The following is a 22765-nucleotide window of genomic DNA, read 5'->3' as shown; positions in this document are numbered from 1 at the left end:
TTCCTTATTTTCCTTTTTGTGTTTTTTAAATTTTTTAAGTTTATACAATATTTTTTAGGGAAATTTATACAGTATTTTGGATGCGTTTGTATAGGATATTTAATTTTGTGACACATAAGTAGTGCATTACTGGATTATTCTTAATCATTGGTCAGAACGATAGAAATATGTAAAAACTTTCTCCTTTGGCGCTAAACCTCATTTTCTTAAGCTCATTTGACTGTCTTAGTTCAACTTTGTTGTTTATTTCTACAGTAGTATTTTGAATGCTTTTTATGTAGGACTTCAAGTCTTCAACAGTACTCCGTATTAATTTTGTGGGACGTAAAATATTGCACATTGGATTGTTAATCATTGGTCACTTGGTCAGAGCGATAAAAATACGCCTTTTGAATGTGATTAGCCATCAGAGTTGGTACTTGCAGAGGACGGACGGAGTACCTACTACGATGCATGCATAGTTAGTAGTACTAGTACTTCGTCGTGATTAGCCGTCTGAATTGGTACTTGCAGAGTTAGACACCAGCCGAACTTAACAGTTCAACTGATCCGCCAGCTCCTTCCGCTGCCAAGTTCATCCGCAATGGTACGAAGCCCGTTCTTAAAGCATCCCATGCACATTGTGCAAGTACCGTTGTGTTCATCACACCGGTGCCAAATGCGATGATGTTACTTAGGATCCGCCATCTTAATAATTACATCAACTAACGTACAACGTACAAGCTAGCTAGCACGTACAACTTGCACTGTAAACCGGAGAAATTACGCAGCCAGTGCATCATCATCATCCTGCCTGTGTATTTTCTCTTGTTTTTGCAAGGATCCCAAGGTTTCTCCGACGTACGCGGTGTTGCTTTTGAGAAGCCGGAGAGAACATGCAGACGGGTGGTGGGTTGCTTGGTCAAATCGAACTGAGATGGCTTGGATTGGAACCCGCTCGGAAATAATAGTTCCACATGGACCCTAGCTAGCCCCGATGCTTTGCTCAAACCACCCTTTAGCCTGGCACACTGCCAACTCAAAACAACCCCAATCTCACATGGAAAACGCTAGGTCCACACACACAAGTGCAACGCAAAACAAATATCGTCGTATTACAGCGGGGTGGAAGGGCTTCTGCACAAGATTTAATCGGTCGACCCCCGTAGTCTTGTTGAATTCACAAGCCATCGTCGGACACAAAGAGGTAAAGTGCCATCGATAGAACATCTGGTCAACCAGCACCGTATATAACTTGCGTATATCTGACATTTCACGGGTTGTTCCGAATTGACCAAGCCATCATGAATGAAAAGCACCCGAGATTCAAGGGCATTACATAAGTTGTTTATGTGTACTTTTGACTTCTTTGTTTTGAGGGTAGGGGCGCGCACTAGAAGGACATAGGATGCGGATTTGATCGTTCTTAATTTTTCGGAAGAGTAGCCAAAGATATATGCATTTATACAACGTGTACGGCTCTAATGCGACACTTGGTGCAACAAGTTATGTACCTACCATCCAACCAAATAGCGTCACTTTGAAGTCTTGCATTTGTGAGTTGTTTCAAACCGAGCACAGTATATTATCACATGAGATAGAGTTCACCGCTTTACTTGGTCAACTATTGTGACCTCTAGATGTGTCATGTGTGGAATTGCTTCAAATCGAGCAATCTACGCAAGAAGAGCGAGAAGACCCTCGTTTCTTGAGTTATACCGGCGTTGAATAAAGATGTCTGGTCAACTAGCACCATACATAAGCCACGCATCTATATTTTTTTGAAGACCACCGGCCTCATAAAAGTAAAGCGTCCGAGATATAAAGGCTTCACACAAATTGTCTATGTATACTTCTGTCTTCTTTGTAGGTGTTTGTTTTGAGGGTGGTGGCGCACACTAGAAGGACACAAGACGCGCATTTGGTCATTCTTAATTTTTCTAAAGAATAGCAAAAAAAGAACATTTATACAACGAACACAGATCTAGCATCTAACACAACATGCGGCGCAACAAGATATGGATCTATCGTCTAATGCGACACTAGGTGCAACAAGATATTGCTCTACTATAAAACCAACTAGCGTCACTCTGAAGTGTTGCGTTTGCGAGTTGTTTTAAAGCGAGCACAATATACGATCACAAGAGATAGACCACACCGCTTTATCTAAATGACTATTCTCCGTCACTCGAGATGTATCATGCACGGAGTGGCTACAAATCAAGCAACGGGACGCGGGAAAAGCGAGAAGAGTCGCCTTTTCTGAGTTGTATCGGTGTCGAAAAGCGATGGCGTACGATGGAAGTGTGGTGTCTGAATATATGGCTGGCTTTAATTTTTTTTGAGAGAGAAAAGAATGTGAGAAGATAAGCCCTCATTTATGATTTTGACATTTGACTAATGAATCGCAGTTACCCAACCAAAGCTTTGCGCCGATATCCCCACCTTGATGCTCCGTTGCAATCAAAGGACCCACAATTTTTCTTCAAGGATGTTCCATGGGTGTTGTGGCCGGGTTGCCATAGCATGGCTCCTCAACCTCTAACCGCCGCTAATTTTGTACTCCCTTCTGCCGTGCCATTTATAGCTCCCCGGCTCTCTCCTCTCGCTTCGTCACAATCCAAAACCCCGAGAACTTTCTCTCTCCTCTCTCTCTCTCCCTTCGACTCTCTCTCTCTCTTCTCTCTCTCTAGAACCGCGAGAACATGGTGCAACAGCACAGAATCTACGTCGTGCAGTTCGACAAGGGGGAGCCTGACCAGGAGGAGCTGTCATGCAAGGCCTCGCCGCCCAAGGGCGGCGGCCGCCGGATCATGTACTACTACCATGACTACGGCACCGGAGGCGCCGCCGGCAAGAACGGCAAGCCGGCCAAGTCCAGGGCGCTCAGCCTGAGCGGCTTCTTCGGCCTGCTCCTCATCTGCCTTTTCGGCCTCGCCACGCTCCTCGCGGCTCCGGGCGCCTTCTTCTCCTTCGCGCGCACCGGCGGTGCGGCGGCGGCGGCGGCGGCCACGCAGCAGCAGCAGAGTGAGAAGTGCTCCGGGATCGGCAACGACACCCTGTGCTGCGACCGCTCGTCGAGGCGCGCGGACATGTGCTTCGCGCGCGGCGACCTGCGCATGCACTCGGCGAGCGCGTCGTTCCAGCTCGTGTCCTCCGCCGGGCGACCGGCGGTGGAGGAGGAGGAGAGGATACGGCCGTACACGCGCAAGTGGGAGGCGCACGTGATGAAGACCATCGACGAGGTGCGCTTCCACCGCGTGTCCCCCGGCGAGGCCGCGCGCTGCGACGTGCGGCACGACATGCCGGCCGTGCTGCTCTCCACGGGCGGGTTCACGGGCAACGTGTACCACGAGTTCAACGACGGCCTCCTCCCGATGTTCGTGACGGCGGGCCACCTCCAGCGCCGCGTGGTGTTCGTCATCCTCGAGTACCACGACTGGTGGATGACCAAGTACGGCGACGTCGTGTCCCGGCTCTCGGCGTTCCCGCCTATCGACTTCACCGCCGATCGCCGCGTGCACTGCTTCCCCGAGGTGATCGCCGGCCTCCGCATCCACGGCGAGCTCACCGTGGACCCCGCCAGGACCCCCGAGGGCCGGAGCATCCGCGACTTCCGGCGCCTCCTCGACGACGCCTACCGCCCCCGCATCAACTACCTGGAGCGCATGGAGCGCAAGGCCGCCCGCAAGCAACGCCGCGCCAGCGGCGCCGCCGCCGGCAAGCTCGCGCTCCCGAGCAAGCACCCGGCGGCTCCGGCGGAGAGGCCGAAGCTGGTGATCGTGTCGAGGACGGGGTCCCGCGTGATCGAGAACGAGGAGGAGCTGAAGGCGGTGGCCGCGGACGTGGGGTTCGACGTGCGCGTGGTCCGGCCGGAGCGGAGCACGGAGATGTGCAAGATATACCGCGACCTGAACGCGAGCGACGCGATGGTGGGCGTGCACGGCGCCGCCATGACGCACTTCCTCTTCATGCGCCCCGGCAAGGTGTTCATCCAGGTGGTGCCGCTGGGCACGGACTGGGCGGCGAACGAGTACTACGGCGAGCCGGCGGCGCGCCTCGGCCTCCGGTACGTCGGGTACAAGATCCTGCCGGAGGAGAGCTCCCTGGCCCGCGAGTACCCGGCCGGCCACCCCGTGCTGACGGACCCCGCCGGCGTAGCGCAGCGCGGCTGGGACGTGACCAAGAAGGTGTACCTGGACCGGCAGAACGTGCGGCTCGACCTGGCGCGGTTCCGGGAGGAGCTGGTCGCCGCCCACCGGTACCTCGTCGCCGGCAAGCGGAAGGGCCGGCCGAAAACCAAACCTATTGCGATGTGATCGGTCCATATAATCGTCTCCGTTAGCAAACATCCCGTATAGCAGTATACCATAGATCAAAATTTACAGACACCTTTCTCTCTCCTCTCTCAGTTCCTGTCAGTTACAGTTACAGCAGCTAACTTCATACCTGACCATTCATTTCATTAGATTGTTACTCTCTGTTTTGACGCTTCATTAGATTGTTACTCATGTGTTGGTGATGTGCCCGTGATCGATCAGGCTTGATGTGAATACATACATACCCAATAAAGAAGGATTCAGTTACAATTTTGCGTCCTGACAGACAGTGAGCGGAGGAAGATTCCTGCGTGCGAGTGGCAGAGCGCCAGAGGCAGAGCACCGGCCGGTTGGTGTTCCGTGCTTGCAGGGCACGAACTGTGAACCGCCTCTGCTGTTACACACACACCAGGAGGATCCATCTGAAACGCATGCAGAGGGCAGGGTTAGGCAGGGAGATGTTCCGTGCTTCCTACCCCGGATTCCAATCCAACATGCCGATCAATCGATCATCGATCGTCGATGTGGTGTGGTTGTTTTGGATGGGTTGGTTGGAACATACTAGTCAGCTTTCGTTAAGCGTCAGTAAAGCACTGATAATTAGTGGGCCGATAAAGGTTGTATCACCACCAGCAGTGCTCGGAGATGGCGACTGCGGCTGCAGGTGCGTGTACATTCCTACTCCGGCTTCTTTTTCTACTGCTGCCACTGAAGACTGACTGAACGGCTAGTTGTTGTTGTGGAGAGCAGAGTCACCGGTCAATTGTTTCAGTGGGAAGCTATTTTACTTACTTGCGCAGGCCAGTCACTGCCTCACCTAGAGGCACTTAAAAAAGAAGAGATCCATTCGTAGGAGTGTCTTGCTTGGCGCTCTGGGTAAGTCTAGAACCGATGAACACGCTTGATCAGATCGTTACTTTGGCTGCACGCCAGTGAGTAAAAACAGTACTGTAGTTACTGGATTTGCCTTGGATTTGAAGAAGCAAGGCAGATGGTTCCTTCCAACACACAAACACACACACACACACACACACACACACACATTTGGTGGTTCATTTTTGTGGTTGCGTGTCAGTAAAAACCTTAGGTGCGTGAGATGCAACCTTTTTCCGCGGCGATGGTACTAGGAACAGCACCAGCGGAATGACAGCTCAAATCATTTTGCGTGTATTAGCGGACTAGCTAGGCTACGAAACGACGTCCGCGCGGGGGTTAGCTGGGTGCCTAGGCTAAGATAGCTGCTAACATGCATAGGCAGCCGTGTCAACCAAGCTGTAGCCAGCGAGTGGACAGTGTCGAGCAACGCGCAGTGGGACGGGATGATTCTCACCTCACCAACACCTGGTAATGGCGATGGTGTTCTTGTCCTCGGCTACGCGGCTAGCTAGCTCACGCGTGCGCGCTGCGTTACCGTCCACGTTCGCCCACTGCCGGACTGCTCGCGGTCGAATGGCCACAGGTATCTGAATCTGCACGTCGACGTCGACTGACGGATTTTTGTTCTTTTGAGGGGGGTGATCGTGGCGTGGTGTGGCGTGGGTGCAAATGAACCAACCACTGGAGCGATCGTCGGGAGTGAGTGGAGTTCAGACTTGGAAACTCAGTGCCGCACGGGCCGAGAGCACACGCCTTCGTCGTCTTGTGCTGGGCTTTGGTAAAGCCATGAACGCGTGGCGTCTTGGAGAGTGGCAGCCATTTGGAGCTCTTTGTCTAAAAAATAAGCCATTTGGAGCTCTGCCTTTCCCTAAAAAAGATTAGCTTTGCCATTAGGAAAGGTAGGGTACAATTTATTTTTTGTTTATTTCGCGAAAAGGCCAAAGTCATACTCCCTCTGTCGTGGAATTGTCACGGCAGATGTCCTTGAGCTAGGACTTAGTCGTGGAGCCATCGCAACTAGGAAGCTTGAAGGGGTTATGCGGGACAAGGAACACGAGGGTTTATACTGGTTCGGCCCCTTACGGTGAAGGTAAAAGCCTACGTCCAGTCTAGGGTGATATTGATTAGGGTTACGATCGCCGGGAGTTAAACAACTATCCCCGGCTCTCGATGAGATTGTTCTCGCCCTCAATCCGCTGCCGGGTCGTCCCTTTATATAAGGAGGCTGACGCCCAGCAGCCCTTAGATTCCCGGCCGGCTTATAAGAGTATCCGGCTCGGACTCTAAACTATACTTGCCTTACGCTACAAGTTCCATGATAATAATAATTATAACTACGGGCCTTAAGCCATATCCGGGTCTCAGCCCATCTCCGGCCCATCGCCTTGAAACTTGGCTCCGGGCTTCTGGCAACTGCCGTACGAGTAACCCGGCCCCTCCTGGCGGGTGACTCTAAGGTCCATATCCTCAACATTAGGCCCCAGATTGATTTGAGCCGGCTCATGTCAATTTTCAACTTTTCTGACAGAAAAAATCTCCGGCTTACCATTCATATGAAGGCCATAACCCGGAGTGATGTCATCCTCTGGACTCCGGATAATCCGCCATGACGTCATCCTCCATTAAGTCCGTTTTTTACTCCGCCAGATCCGCAACGGATCTTTGCTTTACTGTCATTCCGAAAATCGAGGCGTCGTGGGGGGGGGGGGAGATAATCACGCCACGGTCTCCTTGAATCTCGCGCCCACTTATGACCTCGCCTTATAAATAGGCCGGCCCAACGGGTCCTTCTCACGCCCTCTTCTTCCTCCTCGCACCGTCGCTCCTCTGCCAGAGCTCTGCCACTGCCGCCGCCGTCGCGCCCCTGGTCTTCATCAACCCGGCCGCTACATCACCCTGACTCGGACCAGATAACGGCGGCGACTTCCGCTCTTCTCCAACTCCGGTGAGTCTCCTTTGCCCTGTCAGATAGATCTACCGTAGAGTTCGTCGGTGTTCTTCGCGTTCATCGCCATTGCCACAAACCTCAGTAGTTCTCATAGCCACTGTACTTAATCGATCTTTAACCTTGCATAGAGTTAGTGCCGTAGCTGTTTAAGCCTCATTTCAAGTACCAGTAGATCTCCTTCCACTGTATAGATGCCTCATTCGAGCTCAAGAACTTCCCTGCGTCCGCATTTTAGGTCTAGAAAATTTTCTTTGCTCCGACCATTTTGATCCGAAAAAGTTACGGCAGTATGCGAAAACCTGTTTTACCACACTTAGTAAAAACTGCAACCATTGAAACTTGGCGGCTTACATCTCCGGGTTAAAGAAAACATGCGCCATAGAAACTTTCCGGTTTAAAGAGAACTATGCTCTGTAGAATCCTCCGGCTTAACTGTAGTGAAACCGTAGATAACCAACTTACTCTGAACCCCCCTGCGGCTTAAATAACCCACTGTATCTGAGTATATATCATTAGTCCCCTTCATAAGCCGCCATCTTAGTTTGAACAATAGATCTCCGGCTTATAATTAACCCGGACACTTTTCTCTTTATCATAGACCACCAACTTTCACCATGCCTCCCAAGGCTCCCATCACTTGCAACTGGATGAGGTCCAACGTCACCGACGAGACCTTGGCCAATTTCGTTAAGTCCGGATATTTACCTAAGAAGGAAATCATGTCCTACTGTGCCCCTGACCCGTCGGAAGAGAGACCACAGCCAAGGGACGGGGAGGTAGTGATCTTCGCAGACCATATGAGCCGGGGCTTCGCACCGCCCGGCTCAAAGTTCTTCAGGGACGTGCTCAACTTCTTTGACCTACGGCCTCAGGATATAGGACCCAACTCCGTATCCAACATCTGCAACTTCCAAGTCTTTTGCGAAGTGTACCTTGGAGAAGAGCCCAGTTTGCTGCTTTTCAGAGAACTGTTCTACTTAAACCGCCAAAATGAATGTGCCAACGGGCCAAGTCTGGAGTTAGGCGGCATCTCCATCCAGCGGCGTAGGGGCTGTCTTTTCCCTTACGCAGAGCTGCCGAGCCACCCCAAGGACTGGAATATGACTTGGTTCTACTGCCAAGATACGTCCCCGACTGACGAGAACCCGCTGCCCGGCTTTCGCCCAACACGTCTAGAGCCGACTCATCCGCTGTCGGACAAACTGACCGCAGCGGAACGCTAGCCTCTGCTTCCAACTATCAATAAGATCAAGGCCCTGCTAGGCAACGGTCTGAACGGAATTGACCTGGTCCGGGTCTGGATCTCATGGCGGGTGATCCCATTGAGCCGCCGCCCCGGCTTAATGTGTGAGTACACCGGGCGAAAGGATGACCCGCAGAGGCATAGTCGCAATGATCTTCCAGAAGACGTTGCAGAGGAAGAGACCAAGGCTCTTCTAAATGAGAGCTTGGCAGACTGCGGAAGAACCGGGCTAGCCCCCTTCTGCAAGACCAATCCAGCCCCAGCGGTGAGCCGCTGACTTTAACTTTTATCTTCGTCTGCATATAACCTTCAACTGAACCGTTTTAAGAATCAATCATTGTATCTCTCAGGCTGATGATAAATTCTGGCGGGTCAAATATGACCATGAGGCGGCCAAGAAGGCCAGGAAGGCGAAGAAAGCCGCCAAGAAAGCCGCCCCTTGCAAAAAGGGAAGCAGACCCACTGCTTCGGAGCTACTGCAATTAAGCGACAGCTCCGAGTCAGAGGTAATCCTTAAACCTTTAAATTCTTGCCATATTTGTTGTTTGTTGCTGTCCGCCTTATCAACATTTGCTCATTGACAGGATGACACCGGCGCCAGTAACCCGGTGGTTGAAGAGGTAATGTCACTTTCCTCCGACTCGGAGCCTTTGCCACAGCTGAAAGTCCGAAGAGTAACCCGGAAAGTAAGCTTTTCACATCCCTTAGCTCATCAAGACCCTCAATTTCTTTTGAAGCAGCAGGTTCACGAAAGCCGGCGTCACACCCGGGCCCGCAAGGACACCGACCTCTCCGCCGGGTTACCCGACGCAACAAGGAAGCATCGCACTGAGGTTTTTTCTCACCTGTACCCTTTTCATCCGTTCGCGGGTGTTATCCGTCAGCCACTCAACTCTTCTGACTCCAATTATCAGGAGACCTCCCCCTCTTCGGGTGACTCCATGCAGTCAAATCTGCCGGCCTTCAAGACTGCGCCCGGGTAACAACAGTCTTCTTACATTATCTTTGTCTGTACTTACTCTTTGTGCGCCTAACACTTCTGTCTTTTCAGTGCCCAGGCAAAGCTTACCAAAAGAGCAAAGAAGACCAGGTCAGCCGGAGTGCCGGACTTGCCTGACCCGGAGGTGACGGCTCAAGAGCCGCCAACTGCCTCCGCCCCCGAAGCCACCACTCCAATGGACACGGCGCCTGAGGCCCCTGCCCCGACTACCAAGACAACGACCGAAGCGTCGGTTAACCCGGAGGCCTCCGGCTCAGCCCCACCAGCAGACGACCCGGACGTGGTAATCACCCGGACGGAATTCGTTGAGCCGGGGAGACCGACCGCGTTGGCCAAATGCTCCGCAAAGGGGGAGTTACTGCAGCCCCACCGGGTGAACCTGGACCTCTCCGGCTACACCGACTTGAGCATTGGAGAGCTCGTCTCTGGCTACATCAGCCAAGTCCACAAGAGCCGGGATGCCGAGGTTGCCATGGTCAACCAGATCCAACAAAAATCCGAGGTACCCTTCTGCTGTCTTCTTACTTTACTGCATAGTTACCTTTGCCATGCTAGCCCCCAAGTCAATGACTTATACTTGAATATGTTGTAGACTTAGGTTCCGGCCTACTCAACTGAGCCGGCAGTACGTAGATAGATACGTTCAATATGCATTAGCCCCCAAGTGCCAAGTGCCTTTGCTTGGAAAGCGCTTGGGACTTATATAACAACTGTTTAATTAACCCAGAAATACATGCAGGTTGTTGGCAAGAAACTAGAGGCGGACCTTGCGGATCTCAAGAGCCGGCTAAAGATGCAGGAGATGGAGACCCGGAAGGCAAACGCCAAGTTTGTATCCAGCATCGCCACTCAAGAAAAGTTGAAGACCGAGTTTGATGCTGAGAGGAAAGCCTGGGTCGAAGAGAAGGCCGCACTGGTAACCCGGGCGGAACAGGCGGAGAAGGCCCTCACTGAGAAGACCGCTGAGCTCTCCGGCCTAAAGCGCCAGGTTTCCCAAATGGTGGCTGCTATCTTCGGTAAGTCGCCTCACCGGCTTTCATCAAGTCTGTATATGTCATGATTCATCCTTGTCACCGGCTTATCTGATCTTGTTAAACAGGTCCCAGGAGTGCCAACCTCAACCAGAGCGTGGTCACCAAGTTAAAGGCCGTGTACACCCTGGTGGAACAGCTCTACACCGGGTCACAGCGTGCCTTAGCTATGGTGGCCCTATACAACGAGGTGCCAGCTCATCTGGCCGAAGTCCTGCGCCGGCTCGCTGTTCTGCCGCAGCGGATCCAGGAGTTACGACGGGCCTCCGCGAGAGCCGGAGCAATCGCCGCGCTGAGCCGGGCCAAAGCATTCCTGCCGGAGCTAGACCCGGCAGACATCGCCCTGGGTTACCCAAGCCTGAAGGAAGACGGCTCAGCCTTCGACCAGAAGGACTTCGCGGCATGTGTGAAGGCTGTACGCCCGGTGGCCACCCTCATCGGGAACGACACCGACTTGACCAAGTACCAGCCGGGTTATGATGCGGAGAATCAGAGGATTCCAACCCCTCTCTATGAAGCCCTCAACCTGATCCCGCCGGCTCGTCAACACACCTTCGCCCCGGAGATTGACCCGGCCGGGTTAATTGACGAAGAAGCCCAGTTCGAAGCTCTGAGCGGCATCGACTGGAAATCATCAACCTTCGAGGTCTTGGGATCAACCGGAGGAGAAGATAGGAATGAGCCGGGGACTTCAACTCAGCGGGCAGCATAAGTTAACTGGCGGCTTATCAAACATTGTTCCATTTTTTAGACTTGAAAAATTATTGTAATGGAGTAAGTGCAACAATTTATCTCTGCCGTGTCATCGTGCATGTTTTGAATGCAAAAGCCCTTTGAATTTGTCTCTTTGATGTTTCTCCGGGTCATAATCATCCCTTTGTTTTTCTCACCCTCAAAAGATGCCTTTAAGTATCTGCATAGAAAAGGCAAATCACAAGTCTCGAGGCGGCTTACCGCCCTGAGAATCAGGTGTTTGAGATAAATAACCCGGAATATGAATCAAAAAAGGCTGGTGCTTAATTACACTCTGAACATAGCCAAAATAACACACTTAACAGCCTGTAAACATCTTCCGGTTTAAATAACCCGGGCAGTAAGGTTGACATCTTAACTCTGATTTACTTGCTTTAATGACACCCATGACGAGCAACTAACACTGTAAACCAAAGTTAAGCCGGCAAGTGAAACCCGGCCATGCATACCTCAGAATAAACTTGTGAAAAAAGCAGAAGAACTTAGGGGCTTCCGGTTCGAATACGACCAAAGACCCGGCCCCAAGGGGTTAAGCTAAGATTCGGATACGATCATATAGCCCCCAGTGGGTGTGGCGATGCCAATCAAAAGGGTACCGACAGCTATGTTCTCTTTGGTTCGAATACGACCCATGTTTGAACAGGAAGCCCCCAAATGATTCTTAAAATTGTTTAACGACGCTGATTCGAATACGATCCACGTCGGTTCTCAGAGGGGTTAAACTGTGATTCAAATATGACCAAAGGTAACTTCCCAATGAGCTCGGCACTTTGCCAATCAAGTGGGTATCGACAGCTATGTTCTCTTTGGTTCGAATACGACCCATGTTTGAACAGGAAGCCCCCAAGTGACCTTACTGATTATGGCTAGACTCGAATACGATCATAAGCCGGATCCTCCTTTAAATCAGCATGTAAAAAACAACACACGCATATTTGGAGGAGAAAAAAGGACAGAGGTCCTGCTTTATTGCTTATCATAATATATACATGTCTGAGACAAATATGTACACCACGAGAGCCGGTAGCTCAAGTGTAGTAAGGCCGAAGCTGAGCTATGTTCCACGGCCGACGGGTCTCCTCCTCAGATTTACGCGAATCTTTATGCTCCCGAATATCAATGAGGTAATATGACCCGTTGTGCAAGTTCTTGCTGACCACAAAGGGCCCTTCCCAAGGTGGGGATAACTTGTGTGTATCTGTTTGATCCTGGATGAGCCGGAGCACAAGGTCGCCTTCCTGAAAGACCCAGGATTTGACCCGGCGGCTATGATAACGGCGCAGGTCTTGTTGGTAAATCGCTGAACGGGCTGCTGCCACATCACGCTGTTCGTCCAACAAGTCCAGAGCATCTTGGCGCGCCTGTTCATTATCCGTCTCAACATAAGCCGCCACGCGAGGTGAATCGTGACGGATGTCACTGGGGAGGACTGCTTCTGCTCCATAAACCATGAAGAAAGGCGTGAAGCCTGTAGACCTGTTAGGAGTAGTGTTGATGCTCCATAAGACGGAAGGCAACTCCTCCACCCAACAACCCGGCGTTCGTTTTAAAGGGACCAAAAGCCGGGGCTTGATACCCTTCAGAATTTCCTGGTTAGCTCTCTCAGCCTGACCATTGGATTGAGGATGAGCCACTGAAGAAACATCAAGTCGGATATGCTCTCGTTCACAAAATTCTTCCATGACGCCTTTGGAGAGATTGGTGCCATTGTCAGTTATAATGCTGTGCGGAAAACCAAAGCGGAAAATCACCTTTTTCATAAATTGAACCGCCGTGGCTGCATCGCACTTGCTAACTGGCTCAGCTTCCACCCACTTTGTGAATTTGTCAACTGCCACCAAGAGGTGGGTCTTCTTATCCTTGGACCGTTTAAAAGGCCCAACCATATCAAGCCCCCAAACCGCAAAGGGCCAAGTGATTGGGATCATCCTCAACTCCTGAGCCGGCACGTGAGCCCGTCATGAGAACCTTTGGCAACCATCACATTTACTGACCAAGTCCTCTGCATCAGCGTGAGCCGTCAGCCAATAAAAACCATGACGGAAAGCCTTGGCTACAAGAGATTTTGAGCCGACATGATGACCACAATCCCCTTCATGGATCTCCCGCAAGATCTCTTGGCCTTCCTCAGGGGAGATACAACGTTGAAATGCCCCTGAAACACTGCGATGATGTAACTCGCCATCGATGACGATCATTGACTTAGCCCGCCGGGTTATTTGCCTGGCCAGAGTTTCATCCCCAGGCAACTCTCCCCGGGTTATATAAGCCAGATATGGCATTGTCCAGTCTGGTATGACATGAAGAGCCGCCACCAGTCGTGCCTCCGGGTCAGGGATAGCCAAGTCCTCCTCTGTAGGCAATTTAACCGAGGGGTTATACAGGACATCTAGGAAAGTGTTAGGCGGCACCGGCTTTCGTTGAGAGCCTAGCCGGCTTAAAGCATCAGCCGCCTCGTTCTTCCTGCAATCAATGTGCTCCACTTGGTATCCCTGAAAATGCCCAGCAATGGCATCAACCTCGCGGCGATAAGCCGTCATGAGAGGATCCTTAGAATCCCAGGTGCCTGATACTTGTTGAGCCACCAAGTCTGAGTCACCAAAGCACCTTACCCGGCTTAAGCTCATCTCCTTAGCCACCCGAAGACCGTGGAGCAAAGCCTCATATTCAGCCGCATTATTAGTGCAAGGAAACATCAACTGCAGCACATAATGGAACTTGTCACCCTTAGGGGAAGCCAATACAACACCAGCCCCCGAGCCCTCCAGCTGTTTGGACCCGTCAAAGTGAATAGTCCAATAAGTGTTATCCGGCTTTTGCTCAGGCACTTGTGACTCCGTCCAATCATTGATGAAATCCACCAAAGCCTGAGATTTAACAGCAGTGCGTGGCACATATTTGAGGCCATGAGGTCCAAGTTCTATAGCCCACTTGGCAATTCTCCCTGTAGCCTCTCTGTTCTGGATAATATCACCAAGAGGGGCAGAACTGACCACAGTGATAGGATGACCCTGAAAATAATGCTTGAGCTTCCGGCTCGCCATGAACACACCATACACGAGCTTCTGCCAATGCGGGTACCGCTGCTTGGACTCAATGAGCACCTCGCTGACATAATAAACCGGCCGCTGAACCGGATGCTCCTTACCCGCCTCCTTGCGCTCCACCACAATAGCCACGCTGACGGCTCGTGCGTTTGCCGCCACATACAGTAGCAAGGGCTCCTTATCAACCGGAGCAGCAAGGACGGGGGGCTCTGCCAGTTGCTTTTTCAAATCCTCAAAAGCGGTATTAGCGGCATCATTCCAGACAAAGTTATCAGTTTTCTTCATCAACTGATATAAGGGCATAGCCTTCTCACCCAAACGGCTTATAAACCGGCTTAAAGCAGCGATGCGACCCGCCAAACGCTGAACGTCATTTATACACGCCGGCTTAGCTAGGGAAGTGATGGCCTTGATCTTCTCCGGGTTAGCCTCAATGCCTCTGTCAGAAACCAAGAAGCCCAATAGTTTGCCTGCAGGAACACCAAAAACACACTTGGCCGGGTTAAGCATCATCTTGTAGACCCGGAGATTATCGAAGGTTTCCCTTAAGTCATCTATCAGGGTTTCCTCCTTGATGGATTTAACCACAATATCGTCTACGTAAGCGTGAACATTGCGCCCGATCTGTTTATGAAGACAGTTCTGTACACAACGCTGGTAAGTCGCCTGTGCACACTTGAGTCCAAAGGGCATAGACACATAGCAGAAGGCTCCAAAGGGAGTGATGAACGCTGTCTTCTCCTGGTCCTTAACTGCCATCTTAATCTGACGATACCCGGAATAAGCATCCAAGAAACTTAAGCGTGCACAACCCGCCGTAGCATCAATGATTTGATCAATACGGGGGAGAGCAAAAGGATCAGCCGGACACGCCTTGTTCAAATCCGTGTAGTCCACACACATCCGCCAGGTGCCGTTCTTCTTGAGCACGAGCACCGGGTTAGCCAACCATTCTGGGTGAAAAACTTCAACAATAAACCCGGCCGCCAAGAGCCGGGCCACTTCCTCACCAATGGCTTTCCGCCTCTCCTCATTAAACCGTCGAAGGAACTGTCTGACTGGCTTAAATTTCGGATCAACATTGAGATTATGCTCAGCGAGTTCTCTAGGTACACCTGGCATGTCAGAAGGCTTCCACGCAAAGATGTCCCTATTCTCACGGATGAACTCGATGAGCGCGCTTTCCTATTTTGGATCCAGATTGGCACTGATGCTAAACTGCTGAGATGAATCTCTTGGAACAAAATCAACAAGCTTAGTTTCATCAGCCGACTTAAATTTCATCGCCGGCTCAGCCTCCGTAGTCGGCTTCTTTAGAGAAGTCATGTCTGTTGGGTCAACATTGTCTTTGTAAAACTTCAACTCCTTTGTTGCACAAACAGACTCTGCATAAGCTGCATCACCTTCCTCACATTCGAGAGCCACTTTCCGGCTGCCGTGAACCGTGATGGTCCCATTGTGACCCGGCATCTTGAGCTGTAAGTACACATAACACGGGCGTGCCATGAACTTGGCGTAAGCCGGCCGTCCAAATATAGCATGGTATGGACTTCTTATCTTGACCACCTCAAAGGTCAACTTCTCCACCCTGTAGTTGTTCTCATCACCAAAAGCCACTTCTAACTCGATCTTGCCGACTGGATAAGCCGACTTACCAGGTACCACACCATGGAAGATAGTGTTTGACTGCCTGAGGTTCTTATCAACCAGCCCCATACGGCGAAAAGTCTCATAATATAGGATGTTGATGCTGCTGCCTCCATCCATGAGTACCTTTGTGAACTTATAACCTCCCACCTGAGGAGCCACCACTAAGGCTAAGTGGCCCGGCTTATCCACCCGAGGAGGGTGATCCTCCCTACTCCACACTATAGGCTGCTCAGACCACCGCAAGTAGCGTGGAACCGCCGGCTCAACAGCGTTCACAGCCCTCTTGTGAAGCTTTTGATCTCGTTTGCACAAACTAGTGGTGAACACATGATACTGTCCACCGCTAAGCTGCTTTGGGTTGGTCTGATAACCCCCCTGTTGCTGTTGATGACCCTGGCCCGCCTGTTGATTAAAGCCCCCTTGACCGTTCTGAGGACCGGAATTTGAGCCGCCGCCCGGGCCATGAAAACCGCCGGCGCCTGAGCCGCCGCCCGGGCCATTGTAGCTCTTAAAGGCCTTCATGATCGCGCAATCCTTCCACAGATGAGTCGCTGGCTTCTCCCTAGAGCCATGCCTTGGACAAGGCTCATTCAACAGCTGCTCCAGCGTTGGACCTGACCCGCCGCCTCGGGGAGGGGGCCTCCCTTTGCGTCGCGGGTTACTACCTTGGGAGTTGGCGTTGGCTACAAACTCTAGGCTGCCATCGGCCTTACGCTTGCCTCCTCCTTGGTTCCCCGGGTTAAACTGAGGACCCTTGCCATTGCCGTTCTTCTTTCCCTTCCCTGTCCTTTCATCGTCTGAAGGGGGATCCTTGGTACCATCAGAATCGGCGTACTTGACAAGAGCCGCCATTAGGGTACCCATATCGGTGCAGTCGCGTTTAAGCCGCCCGAGTTTCATCTTAAGGGGCACAAAGCGACAGTTCTGTTCCAACATTAAGACCGCAGAGCCGGCATCCATCTTATCTGATGAATGTATGATCTCCTTGACCCGACGAACCCAATGGGTCGTGGATTCACCCTCCTGCTGCTTACAGTTAGTCAGATCCACAATTGACATAGACTGCCTGCAGGTATCTTTGAAGTTTTGAATGAACCGGGCTTTCAGCTCAGCCCAAGACCCAATGGAGTTCGGCGGTAGCCCTTTCAACCACGTGCGGGCAGTTCCATCTAACATCATGATGAAATATTTGGCCATGGCCGCCTCACTGACCTCCACCAATTCCATAGCCATCTCATAACTCTCAATCCAGGCTGCAGGCTGTAAGTCCGCTGTATAGTTAGGCACCTTCCTAGGGCCCTTGAAGTCCTTAGGTAGACGTTCATTACGGATGGCTGGTACCAAACAAGGGACACCCCCAGTCCTGGTAGAAATACCCACATCAACGGACGTCGTCGGATAAGCCGGGGGGGGGGGGGGGTCTGGTAAGCCGTCAATTGAGGCACCTGCTCCGCCTCTTGCCGCGCTTGGTCTGCTGCGTAGAAGGCTCCATTATGAGCCGGGCCATGGCCAGGGGGCGGGTCATGGCGTCGGACATTACTTGAGCCGGTTGCTGAGACCATGTGCCGGCTGTAACTCGGGCTCTGGCCTGGACGAGGGGTCGAGTGGATCCTGTCGCGGCTGTAGGAGTACGCCTCTTGCTGCGCTAGTGCCGTCTGCAGGAGTTCCTTGACCCGGCGGGTTTCGATGGCCGCCGGAGAGTCGCCGTCAACGGGGAGAGCCGCCAGTCGTGCTGCCGCAGCCACCATGTTCTCCAGCGGGTTATCATAATGACCCGGCGGTATTGGCACATACTGAGGCGGGGCAGGGGCCACCTGGGGAGGCCCCATCACTCGTGGCTGAATAAGGGGTCCAGACCCGGGCGCAATGACCCCTGGCGGGTTACTAGACCCTGCACCCGGCGTGTTGAAGAGATTGCGCGGGTCGTAAACCGGTGGGAGTCGAGACTGGGTCTTCTGGTGCCTCCTTCTCATGACCTCGTTGGCCGCGTTCTGATCCATCGTGAGCTGGAAGGACTGTGCCTGAATCAGCTGAGTCCGGGCGTCGAGGGCCGCCCGCTCCGTAGCCAGCCTGATCCCTTCCACTGCAAGATCCTCTTTAGCTTTTATCAAATCCAATTTTAACTGTGCCACCTCCGCATCATGCTGAGCTTGGTTCGCTGGGTCAACCGTGGCGATTAACAGGGCCGTCATCTTGTCCGTGAGATCCATCAGCACCTGAGCCGGAGAAGGCACCGGGTTTCCCGATCCAGCAGCGGGGTTCTGAACAGGCTGCGCACCAGCCATAAAAACTCCAACCTGACTTGGCGGCTCAAAAAGGTCCGGAATACTGTCGCCATCGGAACAACCCATGAGTCTGCCATCTTGAAGTTGGTACAATGAGTTTGATTCATCGGTGGCTGACTCGCCGTCAGAGCCGGCGGCCGCCTCATCACCAGACCCAGATGGATCAGAGGGCCCTCCATGGATGCATCCCACAAAAGCGCGCCTTAAGGCAGGCCGGGCTCGGGCGGGTTGCGCGCGCTGAGCCGTTTCGATGAGATCGGCGCAGAGATCCGGCTCGGGGCCCGGCTCACCAATCTTGCCAATGAAGACATGAATTCCGCCAAAGGGGACCCGGTATCCGTACTCAACTGAGCCGGCGTCGGGGCCCCAGTCCGCATCGTCGATGTAGAGCTTGCCGCGACGACTCTTGGTCATCCGGCCCACAGCGTATCCCTTGATCCCTTCGAAGCTGCCCTTCAAGAACTGAAATCCACCGTGCGCAGGCCCCACGGTGGGCGCCAACTGTCGTGGAATTGTCACGGCAGATGTCCTTGAGCTAGGACTTAGTCGTGGAGCCATCGCAACTAGGAAGCTTGAAGGGGTTATGCGGGACAAGGAACACGAGGGTTTATACTGGTTCGGCCCCTTACGGTGAAGGTAAAAGCCTACGTCCAGTCTGGGGTGATATTGATTAGGGTTACGATCGCCGGGAGTTAAACAACTATCCCCGGCTCTCGATGAGATTGTTCTCGCCCTCAATCCGCTGCCGGGTCGTCCCTTTATATAAGGAGGCTGACGCCCAGCAGCCCTTAGATTCCCGGCCGGCTTATAAGAGTATCCGGCTCGGACTCTAAACTATACTTGCCTTACGCTACAAATTCCACGAAAATAATAATTATAACTACGGGCCTTAAGCCATATCCGGGTCTCAGCCCATCTCCGGCCCATCGCCTTGAAACTTGGCTCCGGGCTTCTGGCAACTGCCGTACGAGTAACCCGGCCCCTCCTGGCGGGTGACTCTAAGGTCCATATCCTCAACACCCTCCGTGTATCAAGTTTAGTACAACTTTATAGTAAAGTTAGTAGAAAGTTGAGACACTTATCTTGGGACAGAGGAAGTATTAAGTAGTACCAGAAAGCCAGAAACCTTTACAAAAGCACACTTGTAGAAATTAAAAAGAATACATTCAAATTCTTGGGAGTGTCAAAGTCATCTTCCTCCCGCATCCGTCGGCGGCACATCATGAGCAAAGCTCGTTGTCGTCTCTATGTCTCCATCTCGGCGGAGCAAACTTGTTTAAACCTTGGAGCTTGTAAAAGCAGCGGCCGAGAAGTCGTCGACATAGACCAGAAGATGTCGACGGTCACGACCTGCACGACCTGCATAGCAAATCGCCGCCCCGAAGAAGAAAACGACGAAGAGAGCATGTCGGGGAACACAACCTCTCATGCTTTCTGACGAGACTCGGACTGACCAACCTTCGTCGATCAAAAGTGGAGCCAGAGGACCAAGACATATAATCATCAGCAGGGCAGTGCGACCAAGACAAACCTGCAGAAAAAACACCGGACCCGAAGAATAAGATCAAAGGACACACCATCTTTCATAGCCTCCCGGTGATACAAGAAAGTATCACCGGAAAGAGGACGAGGTAGAGTACAATTACAAGTTTTGATTTATTATGACCTATAGAAATCCATTAATAAACTGATAATAAATTAGACAAAAACATTAGGTTACAAAAAGAATTACAAGAGTTGGACATTTTTATATTAAAAAAATGTGAAGTAACTTCCACACTGAAGTATAAACAAACGAATGAGCTAAGAGTAAACAAACAATGAAAGTCAAATTTCTCGTATTTAGCAACCCGGAACTCTTGAATTCCCATTACTTCGGTGTAGGACATGTGGTTTGCTTGAAAGTCCAACACTTAAAGAGTTTGTCACATGAGCGAGAACGAGAAAACATTGCGGGTCGTGGACATAACTCTGCATTGACGTTGTTTTCGCGCACCAGAGGATGCCCCGCCAATGCCAGCATCGAAGAAGCCCTCTCTGCATTGACATGTAGGTAATATCAGGTAGCTACCCACACCAAAACATTCTCACTTGGTGGAGGTTGATGTTTTTGTTGGTGTTAGTGCGGACATCCATCTCAAGAAAAGCCGCCCCTCATCCGTAAAGAAAAAGATTGCAATGTTACTAATCAAATTCGAGTCGGCACAAACTTGAATTAATGCAGTTTATACTTAACTTTTATAATTCAATATAACTTATTTTTTATCATTGTGTAGTATTAACGAGTATAGTTTACTTAGTTGATGTAGTTATGCATATTAAACTATTAATTAATATTATATATAGTAATATTTGTTATACAACTGTAATAATATCAATTGCAAAGCCATTTGCCTTTGCTCAATTTAAACCGATTTCGAAAAACAAAAAATATCCATAATTTATTTTTGGCAATGCACATTATATAGTGTGAATTGTGTGTTTGGTGTGTGTGTGTGGGGGGGGGGGGGTGGGTGTGTGTTAATATTTCTAAAATTTAAATATCATGGTAGAGATATTTTAAACGTATGGTTAAACTTTCTTTATTGTAGTTTCACATATATGATTAGGTAGCATCTTTTATCGAAGCTTCCAGACCGGTAGAGTTGGTTTTTGTGGTCTATTGAAATCCATTACTTAAGGAGTCTGTCATATGAGGGGGAACCTTAAAAAAATCTCTCGCATGGGCAAGGGCATCGCCCCGAGCATGGCTGAGAGGATCCATTGTCACTGTCGTGAAAACTAAGACCCAAGATCGACATGACACAAACCCCACATCCTGATCGACACTAGCTAGAGGCAAGGCTCTCATGTTAAAGGAGAAGGAATCATTTTGCAACACATTGTTGTCGTTGTCATAGTCGAGATAAAAAGCAATGGTAGACTTGAAGGAACAATGTAAACAAAGAAGAAACCTAGAACTAGTGTATCCTTCCCTATCCCTCGACGGCTAGGGCAAACTCTTCCCTCCAGGTTACGTCAGTGAGCCCATGGATTTTCCTCCCTTTGCCTGCCGCTCCGACAGCCGGTGGAGGGAAGGGGAATCCCGGTGCCTCTAGCCCTGTTAGTAGTTTAGGTTAGAATTTTTTTAGTACTCGCAGGTGCTATGCTTGGGTGGATGGCGGCGCTTGATACATCTCCAACATATCTACTTTTCCTAATGCTTTTCCTCTTATTTTGGACTCTAATTTGCATGATTTGAATGAAACTAACCCCGGAATGACGTTGTTTTTAGCAGAACTACCATGGTGTTGTTTTTGTGCAGAAATAAAAGTTCTCGGAATAGAATGAAACTTCGCAAGGAATTTTTATATAATAAGTAAGAATTTCTGGAGCCAAGACCTACCGGAGAGGGGCCCCTGGGTGGGCACAACCCACCAGGGCGTGCCCCCTCTCCTGGCGCACCCAGGTGGGTTGTCCCCACCTGGTGGCCCCGCAGACCCTGAAACCGATGCTGTAAAATCCTATTTTTCCAGAAAAAAAATAGGGAGAAAGAATTATCGTGATCCACGAGACGAAGCCGCCGTCACCTCCTGTTCTTCATCGGGAGGCCGGATCTGGAGTCCGTTTGGGGCTCCGGAGAGGGGGATCTTCGTTCTTCCTCATCACCAACCCTTCTCCATCGCCAATTCCATGACGCTCCCCACCGGGAGTGAGTAATTCCTTCGTAGGCTCGCTGGTCGGTGAGGAGTTGGATGAGATTCATCATGTAACCGAGTTAGTTTTGTTAGGGCTTGATCCCTAGTATCCACTATGTTCTTAGATTGATGTTGCTATGACTTTGCCATGCTTAATGCTTGTCAATTTGGGCCCGAGTGCCATGAACTCAGATCTGAACCGTTTATGTTATCATCATTATATCCATGTTTTAGAACCGATCTTGCAAGTTATAGTCACCTACTACGTATTATGATCCGGCAACCCCGGAGTGACAATAGTCGGGCCCACTCCCGGTGATGATCGTAGTTTGAGGAGTTCATGTATTCACTATGTGTTAATGCTTTGTTCCGGTTCTCTATTAAAAGGAGGCCTTAATATCCCTTAGTTTCCAATACGGACCCCGTTGCCACGGGAGGGTAGGACAAAAGATGTCATGCAAGTTCTTTCCATAAGCACGTATGACTATTTACGGAATACATGCCTACATTATATCGATGAACTGGAGCTAGTGTCGTATCGCCCTAGGTTATAACTGTCTCATGATGAATATCATCCAACGAGTCACCGATCCAATGCCTACGAATTTATCTCATATTGTTTCTGCTAAGTTACTACTGCTATCATCACTTCTACACTTGCTACAAAATTACTGCTACCATTGTTACCGTTACCGTTGCTACTGTCACTATTATCAAAACTATCAAACTACTTTGCTACTGATCACTTTGTTGCAGATAATTAATCTCCAGGTGTGGTTGAATTGACAACTCAACTGCTAATACCTTCAAATATTTTTTGGATCCCCTTGTGTCGAATCTATAAATTTGGGTTGAATACTCTACCCTCGAAAACTGTTGCGATCCCCTATACTTGCGGGTTATCAAGACCTTTTTCTGGCGCCGTTGCCGGGGAGCATAGCTATATTTGTTGAGTCG

General features: G+C 50.8%; 1 protein-coding gene across 1 annotated transcript; it reads left to right on the top strand.

Moving 5' to 3' along the window:
- The first annotated feature begins 2432 nt into the window (after positions 1-2432).
- Positions 2433-4568, top strand: LOC109773191 (xylan glycosyltransferase MUCI21). Its single transcript, XM_020331888.4, has one exon. The coding sequence runs from the start codon at positions 2685-2687 to the stop codon at positions 4296-4298; it is 1614 nt and encodes a 537-aa protein (XP_020187477.1). The 5' UTR covers positions 2433-2684; the 3' UTR covers positions 4299-4568.
- The last annotated feature ends 18197 nt before the right edge of the window (positions 4569-22765 follow it).

Source organism: Aegilops tauschii, chromosome 2 (assembly GCF_002575655.3).
Source record: "Aegilops tauschii subsp. strangulata cultivar AL8/78 chromosome 2, Aet v6.0, whole genome shotgun sequence".
Classification (NCBI taxonomy): domain Eukaryota; kingdom Viridiplantae; phylum Streptophyta; class Magnoliopsida; order Poales; family Poaceae; genus Aegilops; species Aegilops tauschii.
The sequence above is the reverse complement of the archived record's forward strand: the minus strand, read 5'-3'. Positions and strand labels throughout refer to the sequence as shown.

Bases quoted from the DNA above. Each gene is read 5' to 3' on its own strand.
- LOC109773191 (XM_020331888.4), top strand. From the start codon at position 2,685: ATGGTGCAACAGCACAGAATCTACGTCGTGCAGTTCGACAAGGGGGAG.